This window comes from Bemisia tabaci, chromosome 2 (assembly GCF_918797505.1).
Source record: "Bemisia tabaci chromosome 2, PGI_BMITA_v3".
NCBI lineage: Eukaryota > Metazoa > Arthropoda > Insecta > Hemiptera > Aleyrodidae > Bemisia > Bemisia tabaci.
This window is the reverse complement of record NC_092794.1, coordinates 55,856,772-55,872,967: the sequence shown is the minus strand read 5'-3', so window position 1 is coordinate 55,872,967 and position 16,196 is coordinate 55,856,772. Positions and strand designations below refer to the sequence as shown.

Sequence of the window (16,196 nt, the reverse complement as noted above, 5' to 3'; positions counted from 1 at the left end):
ATAGAATAAACCTGTCGCAGGCAATGGGTCAGTTGCGCTGGTTACAGAATCGTGTTTTGATGTTTAAATCGTGTAGGTCTGCTAAAAATCATCAGATCAGTCCAAACCGCAACTTCTACGTTCAAAATTAACCGAAATATGGTGCTTTGAAATATTCGATTCAGGATATCATCCTCTTCATCAATTTTTTTAAATGTAGGTATAAAAAAAATTCGGATTTAGAAAAAAAAATTACAAACGAGAAAAGGCGAAAAAATCTCTAATTTTCTGAGAGTATAGTAATTTCTACTTTTGTCGTCTTTTAGTGATACAAGAGGCAGCACCTTTAATTAGTCGAATTAAGAGAGAAACCAAACACGCAATTTGGCCTGGAACGGCGCAACTTCCTTAGAGAGAAATGATGACGAGGACTTGAGATGAAAAGGAGAAGCTCTCGGCGCGGCGATCGGCATGTAACACATATTAGCGCCTACAAGATTGCACGAATACTTCACGCATTGCATCAAATACAGTGCGGTCATTGCGGACAGCGTGAAACGGATAGCGCCTACAAGAATGCATGAATACCTCACGCATTGCGGCAAATACAGTGCGATCAGCGAGAGACGCATAACGCCTACAAGACTGCGTGAATACTTCACGCATTGCGTCAAACACAGTGCGGTCTGCAAGGTGCGGCGGCGGTAGTTAAAATCATTAATCCATATTTATGTTCGTTCTTTCATAATTTTTTCGTTCATTTCTTATGAATGGAAGGCCTTGCACACACAGAGATATATTTATGAAACTTAAATTTCTTATGGATGGAAGACCTTGTCCACACAAAGATAGGTTTACGAAACTTAACTTTCGCGCAAAGTTCCGTGAACTTTTGCTAGTAGTGTTGATAGGACGTTCATTTGATGGTTTTCATTGATGTTTCAAAACGAATGAGAAGGGGGCGGCAAAATACTAGCGACCCATGGGCGGCAAGTAGGTAAGTCCGGCCCTGGTATGTACTTACGTCAAAGTTCATGGAGCGTTACATAGTGTTCTTCGAATAGATAACTATTTGTACTCTTTGGTAAGTTTGTTGCCTAGATGGTGGAATTGAAGGCGAATTCAGTAGGTCGGCACTCACTATTAAGTGAAAAGCATCGATTTATCGGTTCCATGAACCCTGTAACTCCATTTCAAAGTTGTAAACTTGACTTAAACAATTCAATTTTTTACAAAAATAAAACTGCGCAATTTTTGTCCAAGATTGTTCTTGGTTTTTGATAATATCTGAAGAAAAATACTCAAGTCTCCCTTGGTAAAAATTCGATTTACCAGGGGCAATTTGGCAACCTTGAAATGTAGTTACGTTCTTTCGTGAGGGAAACTACGATATTACACCAAAATAAGTTGGTAATATTGTAACAACATAGACTAAATAAGTAAATACACCGTTTTAACCGGGGTCCTTTGTCTCATGTGCATGTGTCGTGATATCGTAGATGAAACAATAGTATTCGATCAAAACATGACACCGGAGCAAAGCAACGTTTGCGACGAGGAAGCGGTCATCAATACATCATTTCCTCGGGGAAGTCAAACTAGCAGCCGAGCGCGAAGATTATTATTTACAAAGAAATCATACTCGGGCCTCTCCATCCATTCCTGTTTGCTCTCTTTCTCTCTCTTCACCCCCTCCCCTCCACTCCCTCTCTCAGGCTCAGCTTCTGCTCCTACTTCCTTTATTATTACATTGTAAAATACTCGTGCGTAAGTCGCGAGAGGGGCCGTTATATTGTTACTAAGTGGTGCGCCAGCTGACGCCACCCCGATGCCGCCGGATCGTCCTCCGTCTCGTTGAAAACCGCGCATCGTCCGCTGGAATCTGCGGCACATGCGTGGTTTTTACTTATGGCAGTCTCGTGACGGATTTCCATCGACTTGACAACAGAACCGGACTCCCTTCGGCTCGCTTCTCTCGCCGCGCCCCCCGAAATCTGAGACTACACCCTCAACCCCCAACTCCACTTAGAGCCCCTTATTTGCCCCCCTGTTAGCCGTGCTGTCAAATTGCCTCATCGACGGATGCCTTTTGTTCCAAATACATCAAGATGGAGGGCTTGCGGCAGGAAATGAAGCCGTGCTTCTGATTGGTTAAGGGAACAACTTAAAACGGGACTAAGGCCGCAAATAATAAACATAAAATAAAACAAAAAACCCGGGACGTTCCGCAGGGATCACACCCGCACCTCCAACCGGCAAAAACAAGAAAATTATAAGAAAGACACTATGAGCCTCACCGTTGCTACTGTGAGACTTGTGTTATTGGAGGTGCGGGTGTGATCCCTGCGAAACGTCCCGGGTTTTTTGTTTTATTTTATGTTTATTATTTGCGGCCTTAGCCCCGTTTTAAGTTGTTTCTTTGTAAATGTTTCGGGCCGATTAAGTTGTTTCTTTGTAAATGTTTCGGGCCGATTAAGTTGTTCTTTCTGTTGGTTAAGGGTATGGTGGCCAAAACGGGATAATTTTGAAATTTCGAAAGGAACTAAAGGGATTACTTAGGGTTACCTTTTAGTTCATACCAAAAATCTCGTCAACACACGGGGAAAAATTAGGGTAAGTTTCGGCACTAAAGCACTAAAAGCAAATGTCCTGAGTAAAAAAATGTCCAATATAAGAAAAGTCCATGAGTAACAAATGTCCGAGTACCTGGAATGTCCAGTAGCGGTACCATCGCCAAAATTAAAAATGCTCCAATGTCCGGTTATTGTCAGGCTAAATATTATTACCATTTACAGGGCTGGATTCACCTACTTGCCGCCCATAAGCCGCCTATATTTTGCCTTCCCCTTCTCATTCGTTTTGAAACTCGATAAAAACCATCAAATGAACGTGCCAGCGAGGGAGGGGTGCATAAGACGCATTTACTCGTGTTGAACACATTTTTTGGGAAAGCCGTGTCAACAATACTAGCAAAAGTTCACGAAACTTTGCGCGAAAGTTAAGTTCCATAAACCTATCTCAGTGTGGACAAGGCCTTCCATTCATAAGAGATGAACGAAAAAATTATGAAAGAACAAACATGAATGTGGTTATATGATTTTAACTTCCGCCGCCGCGCCGCGCAGACCGCACCGTGTTGGACGCAATGCGTGAAGTATTCATGCATTCTTGTAGGCGCTATCCGTTTCACGCTGACCGCAATGACCGCACTGTGTTTGATGCAATGCGTGAAGTATTCGTGCAGTCTTGTAGGCGCCAATATGTGTTACATGCCGATCGCCGCGCCGAGGGCTTCTCATTCTCATCTCAAGTCCTCGTAATCATTTCTCTGTAAGTCGCGCCGTTCTAGGCCAAATTGCGTGTTTGGTTTCTCTCACAACTCGACTTATTGAGGGTGCTGTCTCTTGTATCACTAAGTTACGACAAAATTAGAAATTACTATACTCTCAGGAGATGAGAGATTTTGTCGCCTTTTCTCGTTTGTAATTTTGTTTTTATAAATCCGATTTTGTTTAAAACCTACACTGTAAAAAATTGCAAATTTTTGCCGCCCCTCAGATTTGCCGGCATGGGCCGTGGCCCATGTGGCCACCCCCTAATCCGGCCCTGACCATTTACCTGTTGGCAGAAATTTTTCATACTTCCTCAGTGGGCATTTTTGTTTTCGGCCATAATACCGCTATTGGACATTCCAGATTATTGGACTTGTTTTAGAAATGGACTTTCTTGACTTTGGACATTTTTGTACTTTGGACACTTATCTTCGGACATTTTGTCCGATCACCAGGACGAACCCTACAGTGTAAATATTTCTCACCTGAGGGACTATTCTGCTGCTTGAAAACGTTTCCGAGGATGGACAAATGGACTTTTTTGACTTTGGACATTTTTGTACTTTGGACACTTATCTTCGGACATTTTGTCCGATCACCAGGACGAACCCTACAGTGTAAATATTTCTCACCTGAGGGACTATTCTGCTGCTTGAAAACGTTTCCGAGGATGGACAAATGGACTTTTTTGACTTTGGACATTTTTGTACTTTGGACACTTATCTTCGGACATTTTGTCCTGTCACCAGGACGGACCCTACAATATAAATATTTCTCACCTGAGGGACTATTCTGCTGCTTGAAGACGTTCCCAAGGATGGCGTCGACGCTGAACTTGAGCTCGGGCTTCTCGACGGTGACGCCCTCTTCGGCGGCGACGGGCGTCCGGTGGGCGTCCTCGGACTTGATGGCCGCCGTGAACTTGCTCGGGCTGTACCGATCCAGGAAGATGTTCTTGATGACCTTATCCGAGTGCGAGACGCTCTCGTAGTACTGTTTGTCCAGCTCCTGCCGGCTCTTGCACATCTCGAAGAAGTTGAAGGTGCCTTTGCAGTTGCCGTTGCGGGCGGGCGCGGGGGCGTCCGGGGTGTGCCGCCGCTGGAGCTCGAAACTCAGGTCCCGCGAATCCGCGTTCAGGAACGAACCGTCCATCGAGTCTCGGCGCGCCGCCGCCTCCTGCTCCTCCTCATAATCTGGAATTAGAGCATTCATGCCGGAATGAAAATTAATATTTACCGGCAACGCTGGAGGACTTGTTATTGAAATCGATAGACAAGGCGATAGACAGAGACGACAAAGGGAAAATAAAGCAATCCTATTGGTTGAAATGGATGATCTTATGGATTGCATTTTGCAAAAAGGAAGGGAGCCTTGGAATGTTGCTTAGATTGAGCAACTTCTATTGTCTTGGAAGAAAAACCTGATTATCCATTAACAGTCTCTATTTTCTCGCTAAAACTGTAAATTTAAGACAAAAATTACCCTGTAGGTAAACTTCATATTTTTTCATGGGTTCAGTAATTTCATTGCAAAGGATGAAAATGCAAAATCTTAGCATCATTGCAATTCTTCTGGTTCCTTTTTGCAAAATGCAATCCTTATAGACCTACGTCACAAAAGCGTTACAAGGTGGAGGGAGGAGGGCTAAAAAGTTCCGAAAAAGTGTGTTACTTAATTTATAGGGACGGCCCCTAAGGGAGAAAATGATGGACTAACAAAATCGTGGATTACTGTTTTGATTAGTCTATTACTAACCTCCTGTGTCCATTGCAACCGCCCATTTCCACCAATAGGATCACTTTTTTTCTCCTAATAACCTTTGTTTGTCGTATGCAATAATCAGCTCGCTGACTCAGAAGACTAGAGAGCGATCGCCCCCTAGAATTCACCAAAAGCATCCGCAGATGCCTCTTTAGACAAAATTTGGAGGCCCCATTTGGCACCTACAAAGAATCTCTCGGGTCCTTCATTTTTGACTCCTCTTTATCAGGAAAAGTTTGGGGGCTCCTAAAACTGTTTTCAGTGCGGCCAGTCCCCCGAAAAATTTTGAACCAGTCCGCCTCTCAAGTCTCAACAAACGTTTCAACGTGTCTAGCTAGCATGAAAATGAAACATAAATCTTTTAATTTACGATTAGATGATATCAAAAGTCCTGTACTTACGTTCAAAGTGAGGCTTCAAAGTGAGGCTTCAAAGTGGCGGGTGTTTAGTCAAGTGTTGCGCATGTAATGCGCGGTAATCGATGGCAACACTTTGGCTAAACAGCCATCACTTTGAAGCTTATTCACTTTAGCCCTGGATAGACGATCAAATTCCGAACCAATTCCGATCAAAGTAGACATGCTGATGACTGGTGGTCACCATCAAATTTTGACGGGCCGCACTTTTTTGTTCAAAGTAAGATCAGAACGGAGTGCCACCATTCATCATTTCCTGCCACAGGTAACATTTCTGCCAAGTTTTCATTTTAAAATGAAGCAAATTAATGAGTTAAAGCCTGATGACTCCCGACGCTTTGATGCTACTTTGATCGAAATTGGTTCGGGAATTTGATCGTCTATTCAGGGCTTAATGCGCGGTAATCGATGACAACACTTTGGCTAAACAGCCACCACTTTGAAGCTTCACTTTGAACGTGTATCCCCCCTTTAAGATGGAGTCGGGGAAAATCCCAATGGACTGAAGTACAGCTACTCAAATTTTCCCAAACTTTAGGACTTTATGTCATTTTGAAATGCTTCCAAAAAGGCTTACTTACCGGAAAATTGAGACTTTGGAGGATGACCCGGCGACGACTCCCTGGACTGGGACGAGTCTCGCTCCTCCTCCTCCCTGGAATGGGAGTCCTCCCTTGGGTCATCGTGGCCGTACTCGGGGGTGGCCTCCAGCTCGAGCGCCTCGAACCGGTTGAAGACCGGCGAGCAGACCGGTTCGCCGCTCCCCTCACCGCCCCGCCCGGACCCCCCGCCGGCGCCGGACCCCGGGAGGGGCACCCGCGCGCCCAGCAGGTTGTCGACGGCGAACGGCAGGCACCGACTCTTCATCTCGCACTTGCTCAGGTGACCCATGCGCTCGCCGATAGCCGAAAACATGCCCCGCGCCCGGCCTCAGCATCTAGGCTGTCCGCGCAACCGGTTCCCGCCCGGATCGGAAGTCTTCCGGAATTCGCCCGCCGAGATTCCACACCGCCTCGATTGATCCGGTTCGACGGCGCGGTGGCAGTTACTCTATTGTCCTCTTACGACTCAGCATCTATTCTGGCGAACCGGTTTCAGGAGTATCATCCTCCCGGGATTCAGCATTTATACTGGTGAACCGGTTTCAGGGGTTACTCTATTTCCTCTCGGGCGTCAGCATCCACTCTGATGAACCGGTTTTTGGAGTTGCTCTACGATCCTTCCGGGATTCACGATCTATTTTGGTAAACCGGTTTCAGAGGCTACTCTATCGCCCTTCCAGGATTTACCATCTATTTCGGTGAACAGGTTTGAGTGGCTACGCTATGACCGTCTCGGAATACAACATCTATTTCGGTAAGCTGGTTTCGGTTAGGATGGATGCCTCCCTTGAGAAGCAAAACTGGGTCATGAAATATGAAGCTGTTTCGCCTGATAGGGTCACTAGAGGTTCATTAGGTCGCTTCTCCGTGATTGGGCTCCAATTTTAATGATCCGGTTTCTCTCCGGTTGGAAGATGTATTTGTTGCGTTTAAACTCGCAAAATTTTCAGATCAAATTTTATGCACCGGGTCGTTTTGATGAACCTCAGTGTCTACTCAGCAGAAACGGTTTTAACCCAGATTGGTCACGTGAAGGACACTATTTTATTGATGATTCTTTACGTCCATTGGTATACTATCCGGGTAGAAGTCTTATATTCCAGTTAATTTGATTATTGATATTCATTGTTTATAGGCTGCGTAAACTTCAATCGTTGGCTTGAAAGGATATTTTGAATCCAGAGTGGATGTGAAAATCAGGTGACTAAGATCCAGCTCCGCATGGTTTTGTTGATGTATTTTCCCAACCGCAGTTATTCTGTTGACTGCGCAGAGCATAGGCAGATGATGAAAAACTTACATTTTCATTTAGAAGGTGAAATAAGCGACCTCGATGATCGATTATTCGTCTCAGTTCTGACGTTCTTTTTTTACCTTTTTTTAGTGACTTTAAAATCTCTGCCTTAAAATGTTCATAAAATTTTGCCCTGGGGCTTTTAATTCTCAATATACACTACCGCGCGATTTCATTGTCAGTCTCTTAATGTAATTCAATTTATGAAAATCATTTAGAGCAGAATATGCTTAGATTAAATTGGAAGCCAGGAGCTACATCAGTTGATCCTAGATAGAGATTGCAAAATTATACTCTTCCGAATATCCCTTGTGCTTGTGTTCTGCAACAAAAGAAAATATACATTCATGAAATATAACATCCATTTAGTTCATAATAGTGTCACTCAGCAAAAGAGGGGAAAAAGGAAAAGGATACATAATGCAGGGCCAAATTAAGGGGGTGGCCACATGGGCCGCGGCCCATGGCGGCAAATTTTGCAATCTTTTTGAATGTAGGTATCAAAAAAAGAGAGAAAAAAATCGGATTCAGAACATAAATTACAAACGAGAAAAGACGACAAAATCTCTCATTTCCTCAGAGTAAAAGTATATAGTAATTTCTAATTTTGTCGTCTCTCGGTGATACATGAGACAATACCTTCAACACGCAATTTAACCTGGAACGGAGCGGCGTGGCGGTCAGCATGAAACGCATAGCGCCTGCAAGACTGCATGAATACTTCACGCATTGCGCCAACACAGTGCAGTCGGCGCGGCGATGGAAGTTAAAATTTTTAACCACATTTATGTTTGTTCTTTCATAATTTTTTCGTTTTTTATTTTTATAAATGGAAGGTCTTGTCCAAACAAGGATGGGTTTACGGAACTGAACTTTTTTAGGGCCGGTTTTTGGAGTTGTTGAGGCCGAGTAGGATCTGGTTCTGCAGATCCACTCTTCAATGGACCACTAGACAAGGCACGAATTCAAGCATTCTGATACATGTTTCCTAACCAGAATTTCACGTAAAACACGATTCGCGCAACGAAAATTACTGAAACCAACTCCTGATGAAGATATAAACGTTTTTATTTCACATTGGTTACGTGGATTTTGAACTGCCCGCTCACAAGAAACTCAAAGCTCTACGTGAGTCAAATCGCGCACTACAACGGTTTCAGCAAGCCTCTCAATCGAGCAATGTTCATTTCCCACTATATGTTGTTCAAAACTATAAGCAATTTGCTATAGCTGAGCCAATGCGTCAATATTGAGGTTGCTAGATTTTTATATCGCAAGAGATTGTCATGATAACGTTTAGCGCGCGATGTGAATCACGCAGAGTATTGAGTTTTCATGAGCGGGTGGTTCGAATTCACGCATCAAGAACCATGAAATATCTTCGTAAGGAGTTGATTTCGGTAATTTTCGTTGTGCACATCGTGTTTCACGTGAAATTTTGGTTTAGAAACATGTATCAGAATGCTGAAATTCGTACCTTGTCTTGTGATCCATATCGTAAAAATTTGACGCAACTACCAGAATACGAACGCGGAATCTCTTGACCTAGATTCGGAACCGCTGACCACTTGGTCAACTTTGCCGACCGGTCTATCGAAGTTTATGGAGCAAAATACAAAATGGGTGTCATTTGAATGAATAACTATTCGCGCCCTCCTGTTCATTTGTTATCGATGTGATACAACGAGATGAGATAATCTGTCCAACCAATTAGAAATGAGGGCTTCAACTCCTCTCCTTCTCCTTCTTCTTTTTTAAAATAAATCCGCTTAAAGCTATAACTCCAATTCAAATGTCCACAAAGCGTTTGAAAGTTTAAACGGGTGGGATGGGGATGGAATCTCACAAGGAGGGGAGAGGAGTCGAAGAATTGGAAAGAGTATGTGACGTCATTTATGAACGGCCTCTCTGTACCACCACTTTTCTTTTTTCAAAACGAACTTTTAGGAGCCTCGAAGTTTAATCGTTTCTGTACTGAACGACTCAATTTTACCTCGTGTTTCAAAATTTCTATATTTCTATTAAAGCTCGGAAAATTTGAATCGCAGTACTCGAAGATCGTCGAACCCCAGAAACACAGTTGGTTGGTTCGAAGGGGTCTGATTAATGAGTCCTGAATTTTTAACCCGGAGAATCCCTCTCGAGGAACTTTTCTATGGTCCCCCCCTCCCACTCCACTCGAGCTCCTCCTTGCGTATAAATGACTCGTCTGGTTAAGACAAGCGCGACGTGATGAGGGTGAGGCCGTACGGGAGGGTAGGGGAGGGTAGGGGAGGGATGGAACGCATTAATGGCGGAAACCAATATTAATTGATTAAAAACAGTTTATTTACCGGAATTGGATTAATGAAACGGGCAAAGAACGCGTAGGCGAGGGGGAGGAGGGGGTGTAATCACCAGTAAATGTAACTCAATTCCGCGATCTAGGGTCTTGCCGCACAGTGAGGATTGTTGAACATTTAATTGCAGGAGGGAAGTTCTCGAATACTGCTGTGCTAAGGAAGAACGCCGTATGAGCCATCAGGCGTTGTCAAATTTCCTTCGATAAAACACGAATTTCCTGGCAAACTTATGAATACTTTCCTTCCAATTTTTCAGGAAATTTTGTTCGGAATTTCACCTAAAGATTCATGAAAATTTAAAGGAGAAATATTCATAACTTTCCTCAAAAATAAGCATTTTATCGAAGGAAATTTTGAGACTCTCGAATATTCATACGGGCGGTTCTTCCTCAGCAAGGCAGAATAATCCTTGATCTGAAAACACCACATGATAACTAAAACTATCACAGTTGCTTGGATAATACTATGTTGTATGCAGTGACTTTATACATGTAGATCATATGAAAACTAAGTCCAATGAGAGCCCGATGTAGATTCAGAGAAACGACTGCGACTCTGAATGGGAGGAGGTTCTTGTCAACCTTGGATGGTTATCATCTGCCCCCACTTTTGCCGTGTTATTAAAAAGATCATTAATGAGCTATCAACCTAATTTTGGGAGAAAAAGTTCTCTGCTGAACGTCATCAACTTAATGATTCCACTAAAAAAAGCAATTTGTCCTACGATTGCATGCGGAACGGAGCATTTGCAGGTGTCTGAAGTTTGATGAATTTCGTGTTTAATTGGAAACTACTAAGTGAACTGAACATGACAAAACCTTTGGTTCATGAATTGAGCGATGATTGGACAAGATATGACAAAAATGATCTAATTTGCTAAAATACATGTTCTTAAATGGGAAATGTGGCCAACTGACGTCTAGGCGGTGCATTTTCCACTTTCAAAAATATTTTATACTACGATTTCCCACATCAGAAAAATGTAAGAAAATTACTGCGAAGTCACCTTCTAGAGCACTTTCAGATGAAGTAATACATGTTTTTCGTGCAAATTCTCTATTTCTTGAAAAAAAGCGGGCAGGATGGCAAATTTTTCAGATATCTGGGAACTTTGCCGAACCCTGAAAAACGCAGGGCATTTAGCAGTGAATCGTTGACTTTTTTTCCAGTCAAAACATTGGATAATAAATAATAGATTAGAAAAAAATAGAAAAATATAATAAAAATATATTTAAGAGTGAGAAAATCCACTGTCTAGTTCTGGTGGCGTTTAACATTTAGACATATGTATTTCAGCATATTAGATCAGTTCGTCAAATCTCCTCCAATAATTGTTCAATTTTTGAACCAAGGGTATCCTCGTGTGCAGTTCACTCCGTAGTTACCACTTAAAACACGAAATGCATCAAATTTCAGATACCTGCAAATTCTCCATTAACACTATCGGTGTGCGAAGAATGTGCGCGCAAACGCTTGCAACCCCTTTCACACTCTATCTTTCTTATACGCGGAGAAAAAAATTACCGATTCAACTATCCAATCTACATTACACAAAAAAAAAATTCTATAAAAAATTTACAGATTGATCTCCGGTACATTTCTCAAAATGCAGTGATAAACTTTCTGAGAAATTGTACGTAACATTAAACTTTAGGGCGCCTTAATTTAAACTATATCGGAGCTTTTTTCTATGTTTTCGTGGTCAGGATTTTTTTCTTTTAAAAAATGCTCTAATACTTTTTACACCTCCAAGTTCTAGAAACTGAATTTTTTAAAAAAAATGATGTAACAACCCAATCGAACTGCAAAAACATAACCAGAATTTGGATAATTAATTCATACTGAAATTTGCAGTATTGATTCCAATACACATATACTTTTGAACTATCTAGATAGAAAAAGATTCAATTTTTATGATGGTTACGTCACTGCCACACATTTGCATGCAATATGGTGATTTAAAAAGAGCCCTGGAATTTTCGACGTTTTACTCTTTCAAATATAACTTGCACAAAATATGTCAATAAACACAAATAAAACACAAATATTGTATATGATTTAAAAGCGTGATATGTCGTTTATCTAAGCAACCGTAGAGATTTGAACACCGAGAGAATGAAGTATGCATTAGAATTTTCTAAAGTAGGCGTTCATCTGAAAATTTCACCTTCAGTCTTAAAAATTTGGGTATCTGTTTGCTCTGCGGGTGGAACTAAACTTAAATTCTCTCCGCACGATGCCGTCGAGTGTATAATATTGCCAAAAACTTCATGTAGATTTGGGGACTCCATTATCATACGAAATGCGTTCAGGACCGGTTTTACTTCCTTAAACAGTAAGACATTCTTACACACATAGGAGATGCATCGATTAAAAGCTGGGTAACGACAATAGATCTCTTTCCTCATTTAAAACGTTCCAAACAAAAAAAGTATTACTTTTGACTTCCGGCAACTGGAATTGTAGTTCCATTTCAAAAAGAAAGGCACATAGTGTGAGCTTTGTTTTATTTTAAGCAATGATCATTTCAATTTTTTTTTTAAGTGTTGCGTTTAAAAAAAACACGCGGACGTGTTTTCCCTTATGGAATATGTTCATCAAACAAATTCTAGTTTTCTTAGAAAAAGTTTCGTAAATTTCGAAATTAAATAATCATATTAAAAATGTTGGTAAGTGCTTGGACGGATGGTCATGGTCAAGGATCATAACAAAAGTTATTGACAAGGAGCTCCCAGCTTTTCAACATTTTATAAATTTGGATTGAATTTAATAAATAGAACACTGAAAAATAAACTCCGGCCGTGGGAGCCGCAATTACGGGCTATATAGAGATACCGTCCGTTCCGGGCTCAAAGGCCGAAAATTCCGGCTGCTGGAGCCGTAGCTTCGGCCTCTGAACCCGGAGCAATCGAAGTTACGGCTCCAGCAGCCGGAATTTCCGGCCTTTGAGCCCGGAACGGACGGTATCTCTATATAGCCCGTAATTTCGGCTCCCACGGACGGAGTTTTTTTTTTTTTCAGTGGATCCAAAAGTTGTGCTGATCAGTTGCTGTGAGGAGAAAAAGCAGCACACATTGACTACATTTTGCAATAAGGGACCACTAGGATGGTTAATCCATTAATGAACATATTTGCATAGGAGAACTAATGACCGGACCGGTGTCGTAAGCTGTAGCTGAATCTTATGCTGCTGTGCTAAGGAAAAACGCCGTTTGATCCTTCGGATGGTGCTAAATGTCCTTTGATAAGAATGATTTGTAAAATGAGCCAGGAATGGTGTTTCCTTATTGCAAAATATAGTCCAAGTATCACCATGCGGTTGGCTCCTTCATGTGAATTGTATTCACCCACAGGAAATTAGAAAGATAGCAAATAGTAGATTTTTGTATTGGATTACTTTGTTATGTTTTTATCTCGTTTTCAACATTTTCCTTGTACACTTTCAGTGTCCAGATTTTAATTACTCTTTTTTATTATTATTATTAAAGGTTTTTATCCACTATTCAATGTTTCTATATTTTATTAAATTTACCAATGATATAAAGTAAATGTATTTCATTAAAACGTGTTAATGAAGAAATCATTTAGACAACCTTGATATAATCTGTAAATTATCATAAAATTCATTTCTATAAAGCTAGGCACTACCGTGTCAAAAATTAAAATAAGATAAAGAATTTCAATTTAATACAGCATAATTGAATATTTGCGTGATATTGCATTAAAAGAAATGTTGGACTCTGATTATTCTCCAGCGACATATTCACTGAAAAGTTTTTGATGATGGCTAAAAAATTGATATCAGCTGTATATCCAAAGTTGCAATGAGTTTTTCAAAAATAAGCTTTTCATTTTTTCAATTATAATGATATCATTCAAAACTGGACATTTTCCTTCTACTTAAGGGTCTTTATAGTCGCACAGATGAGTAGTAATGACGAGTATTTACATCACAAAAGAAGATTGAAACATGGAGACAAGACTACCCGAAAACTACGGTTTACGGTTCTATGAATGATTTAATGGTCGGATAGCTTGCACAGTCGAGGGTTTATAACCTAACGAGGGCATACAATTTCATACATTAAAAACCAACTAAAAAATGTGTCGAACTTCAGCAATATTGAAAAACGCCTCTACGGCTGTACTGTCTATAGCACGTGCTGAACGTATTATTACCTATACCATAGTTATCAGTAGCATTTTCTGACCGCAGATTTAAAGAAAAAAGTATGGGGGAAAAGCTTGGGTCGGATACACAGGACCATTGGTCAAAACTGCCGTGCTAAGTAAAAACGTCGTATCAGCATTCAAATGTTGCCAAATTTATTCTTTAAAAATTTATATTTTTGAAGAAAGTTATGAATTTCCTTGAAATTTCCGGAACTTTTAGATCAAATTACGAAAGAAATCCTGCGCAAAATCCGAGGAGAAATATTCACAAATTTTGTTGAAAATTCGTGATTTGTCGAAGGATATTTGGCGACGCCTCATGACTCATGCGGCGTTCTCACTTATAGCACGACAGAAAAGGTAAGACCTAATCTAGTGTTGACTAAAAACGCCTCCTTTGCCTCATACGTAAAGAATTTTTTTCATGAGAAGTAAAATGGTAGAGTCACGTAAGTAGCTAGGTCGCCTTCAATGTTTGAGGTAGGCAAAATGATAGGTATCTTCCAAGCCTGAATTATCTACCTGGGCCGTTCGAAAAGTAGTGAGACAAATATTTCGACTTTAATAGTAAGCTAGGTAGAGACTTTTTCTTGGTCTTGTTTGAAAGACAGGCTTAATAGCTTTCTATTGAGGATAAGCTCAACTCATTTGATTGAAAATTAAAAGAACGTTAAGAAGGTTTGAAAGGCGAGTGCAGTGTTGCAGCCTTCGACTTTCAACAAAGATTTTCGCTCACCAAAATTGGTCCTTTAAACTAGTTCAATGCAATGTTACGCCTATAGCACCATTGCCAACCCTAAGAACTATTTGTGTGCATTTTATCGTAGTCGTCATTCAACTATACAAGACCAGGATCCAAAGGGTAACTAAGGGTAACCCGGTTGTCATATTGCAAACCGAAAATCGGGTAAATTTGGCCGGTGCTTCGTAAGCTAAAAACGCTACTGATAACGATACAAAGTATGATAAAACAGAGGAAATGAAGACTCGGGTCATTTGGCACATGGAGGCAACGGTACTTTTGAAAAAAAATTTCGATATTTTGGCATATTGGCAGAACCACCCCTCAAACCCCCCCCCCCCACCTCCTCATATTACAAAAATAAGCAAAGTAAAATAAAATAGTCTAATAAAAATAAGTAAAATAAAACAGAAGAATTGAAGACTCTGGTCATTTGGCACGTGGAAGCAACGGTACTTTTGGAAAAAATGATCTAGATTTGGGCATATTGGAAGGATCACCCCCACCTCCTCACATTATAAAAAAAAGCAAAATAAAATAATCTAATAAAAATAAGTAAGATAACACAGAAGAAATAAAGACTCTGGTCATTTGGCACGTGGAGGCAATGGTGCTTTCGGAAAAAATGAGCGAGATTTTGGCATATTGGTAGGACCTCTACTCAACCCTTCACCACCTCACATTTTAAAGGGAGGGAAATTAACCTCAAAAACACCTTTTTATCATTCTGTGCTTTTCGCGAGACTCAACACAGTTAAAAAAATCATTTTTTCACAAATCGAACACACACTTTACTCACCACTCTCATTAAGCGAGGGCTTGGACTACCACTCCTGTTGTATCCAAAATTGTATATCCTTCGAAACTCGGGCGTTTGCCTGTATATTACAACGGTGTCCTGTGCGCCCGAGGTCGAGAACAGAGAGATCAAGTATCCAAAAACGAGGGAAAATCGACACTCGCGCGCGGACGATGATCGAGGGATCAAAACTCAAGACGCGCCGCGGGAAGGGCACAACACGAAATTAGCGTGGCCCGAGTGGTTGATAGCGGCTCAGGGATGGGGCGTCGACGAAGGGACGCGGGATCTCCATTTGAGCGGAGCCGGGACGAATCAGAGCCGCGCTCGGCCCCGCCGACCCCGCCCCCTGACCCGTCCCATGATACCGGCGGATCCTTGATACCCTTTTTATTTGGCATGTGTATTCAGCTTGTGGTAACACAACACAATCTTACATTGATTTTGACGGCGGCCCTCGGCTCAATTGCCTGATAAACCCCACCTAAGCCTCGATGTCTTTTTATCGCTGCCCTCTCTCCGCTCCGCCGCACGGTGGATCGAGCCGATAGGTGAGCTCGGACAAAATCTGGAAACTTTAAACGCCTTTAACTCCGTTTATACGAAACTTTGAGGTTCTAAAAGTAGTTCCATTGCTTTCCTCGTGAAATACTCTCCGATGAGGACCCCTCGACAAAATGTGACAAAATGGGAGCGGAGATTTTTACACACCACAAACGAGATACATGGTCTAATAGTATCACCGTCGATATATCG

At 41.4% G+C, this 16,196-nt stretch overlaps 1 protein-coding gene across 2 annotated transcripts in view; it reads right to left on the bottom strand.

Moving 5' to 3' along the window:
- The window catches only part of Dbx (homeobox protein Dbx), a 36,276-nt gene extending 20,581 nt beyond the window's left edge, over nucleotides 1–15,695 (bottom strand). Inside the window, exons 1-3 of one of the 2 annotated variants that reach the window (XM_072295884.1) lie at nucleotides 15,441–15,695; nucleotides 6,070–7,706; nucleotides 4,091–4,504 (exon numbers count right to left, since the gene is read on the bottom strand). In XM_072295884.1, the coding sequence (XP_072151985.1) occupies nucleotides 4,091–4,504; nucleotides 6,070–6,403 (748 nt within the window). In that variant the 5' untranslated portion in view covers nucleotides 6,404–7,706; nucleotides 15,441–15,695. Of the gene's footprint in view, nucleotides 1–4,090; nucleotides 4,505–6,069; nucleotides 7,707–9,717; nucleotides 9,737–15,440 lie in introns of those variants that run through there. The other variant, XM_072295885.1, reaches the window with a different exon arrangement.
- Between the last annotated feature and the right edge of the window lie 501 nt (nucleotides 15,696–16,196).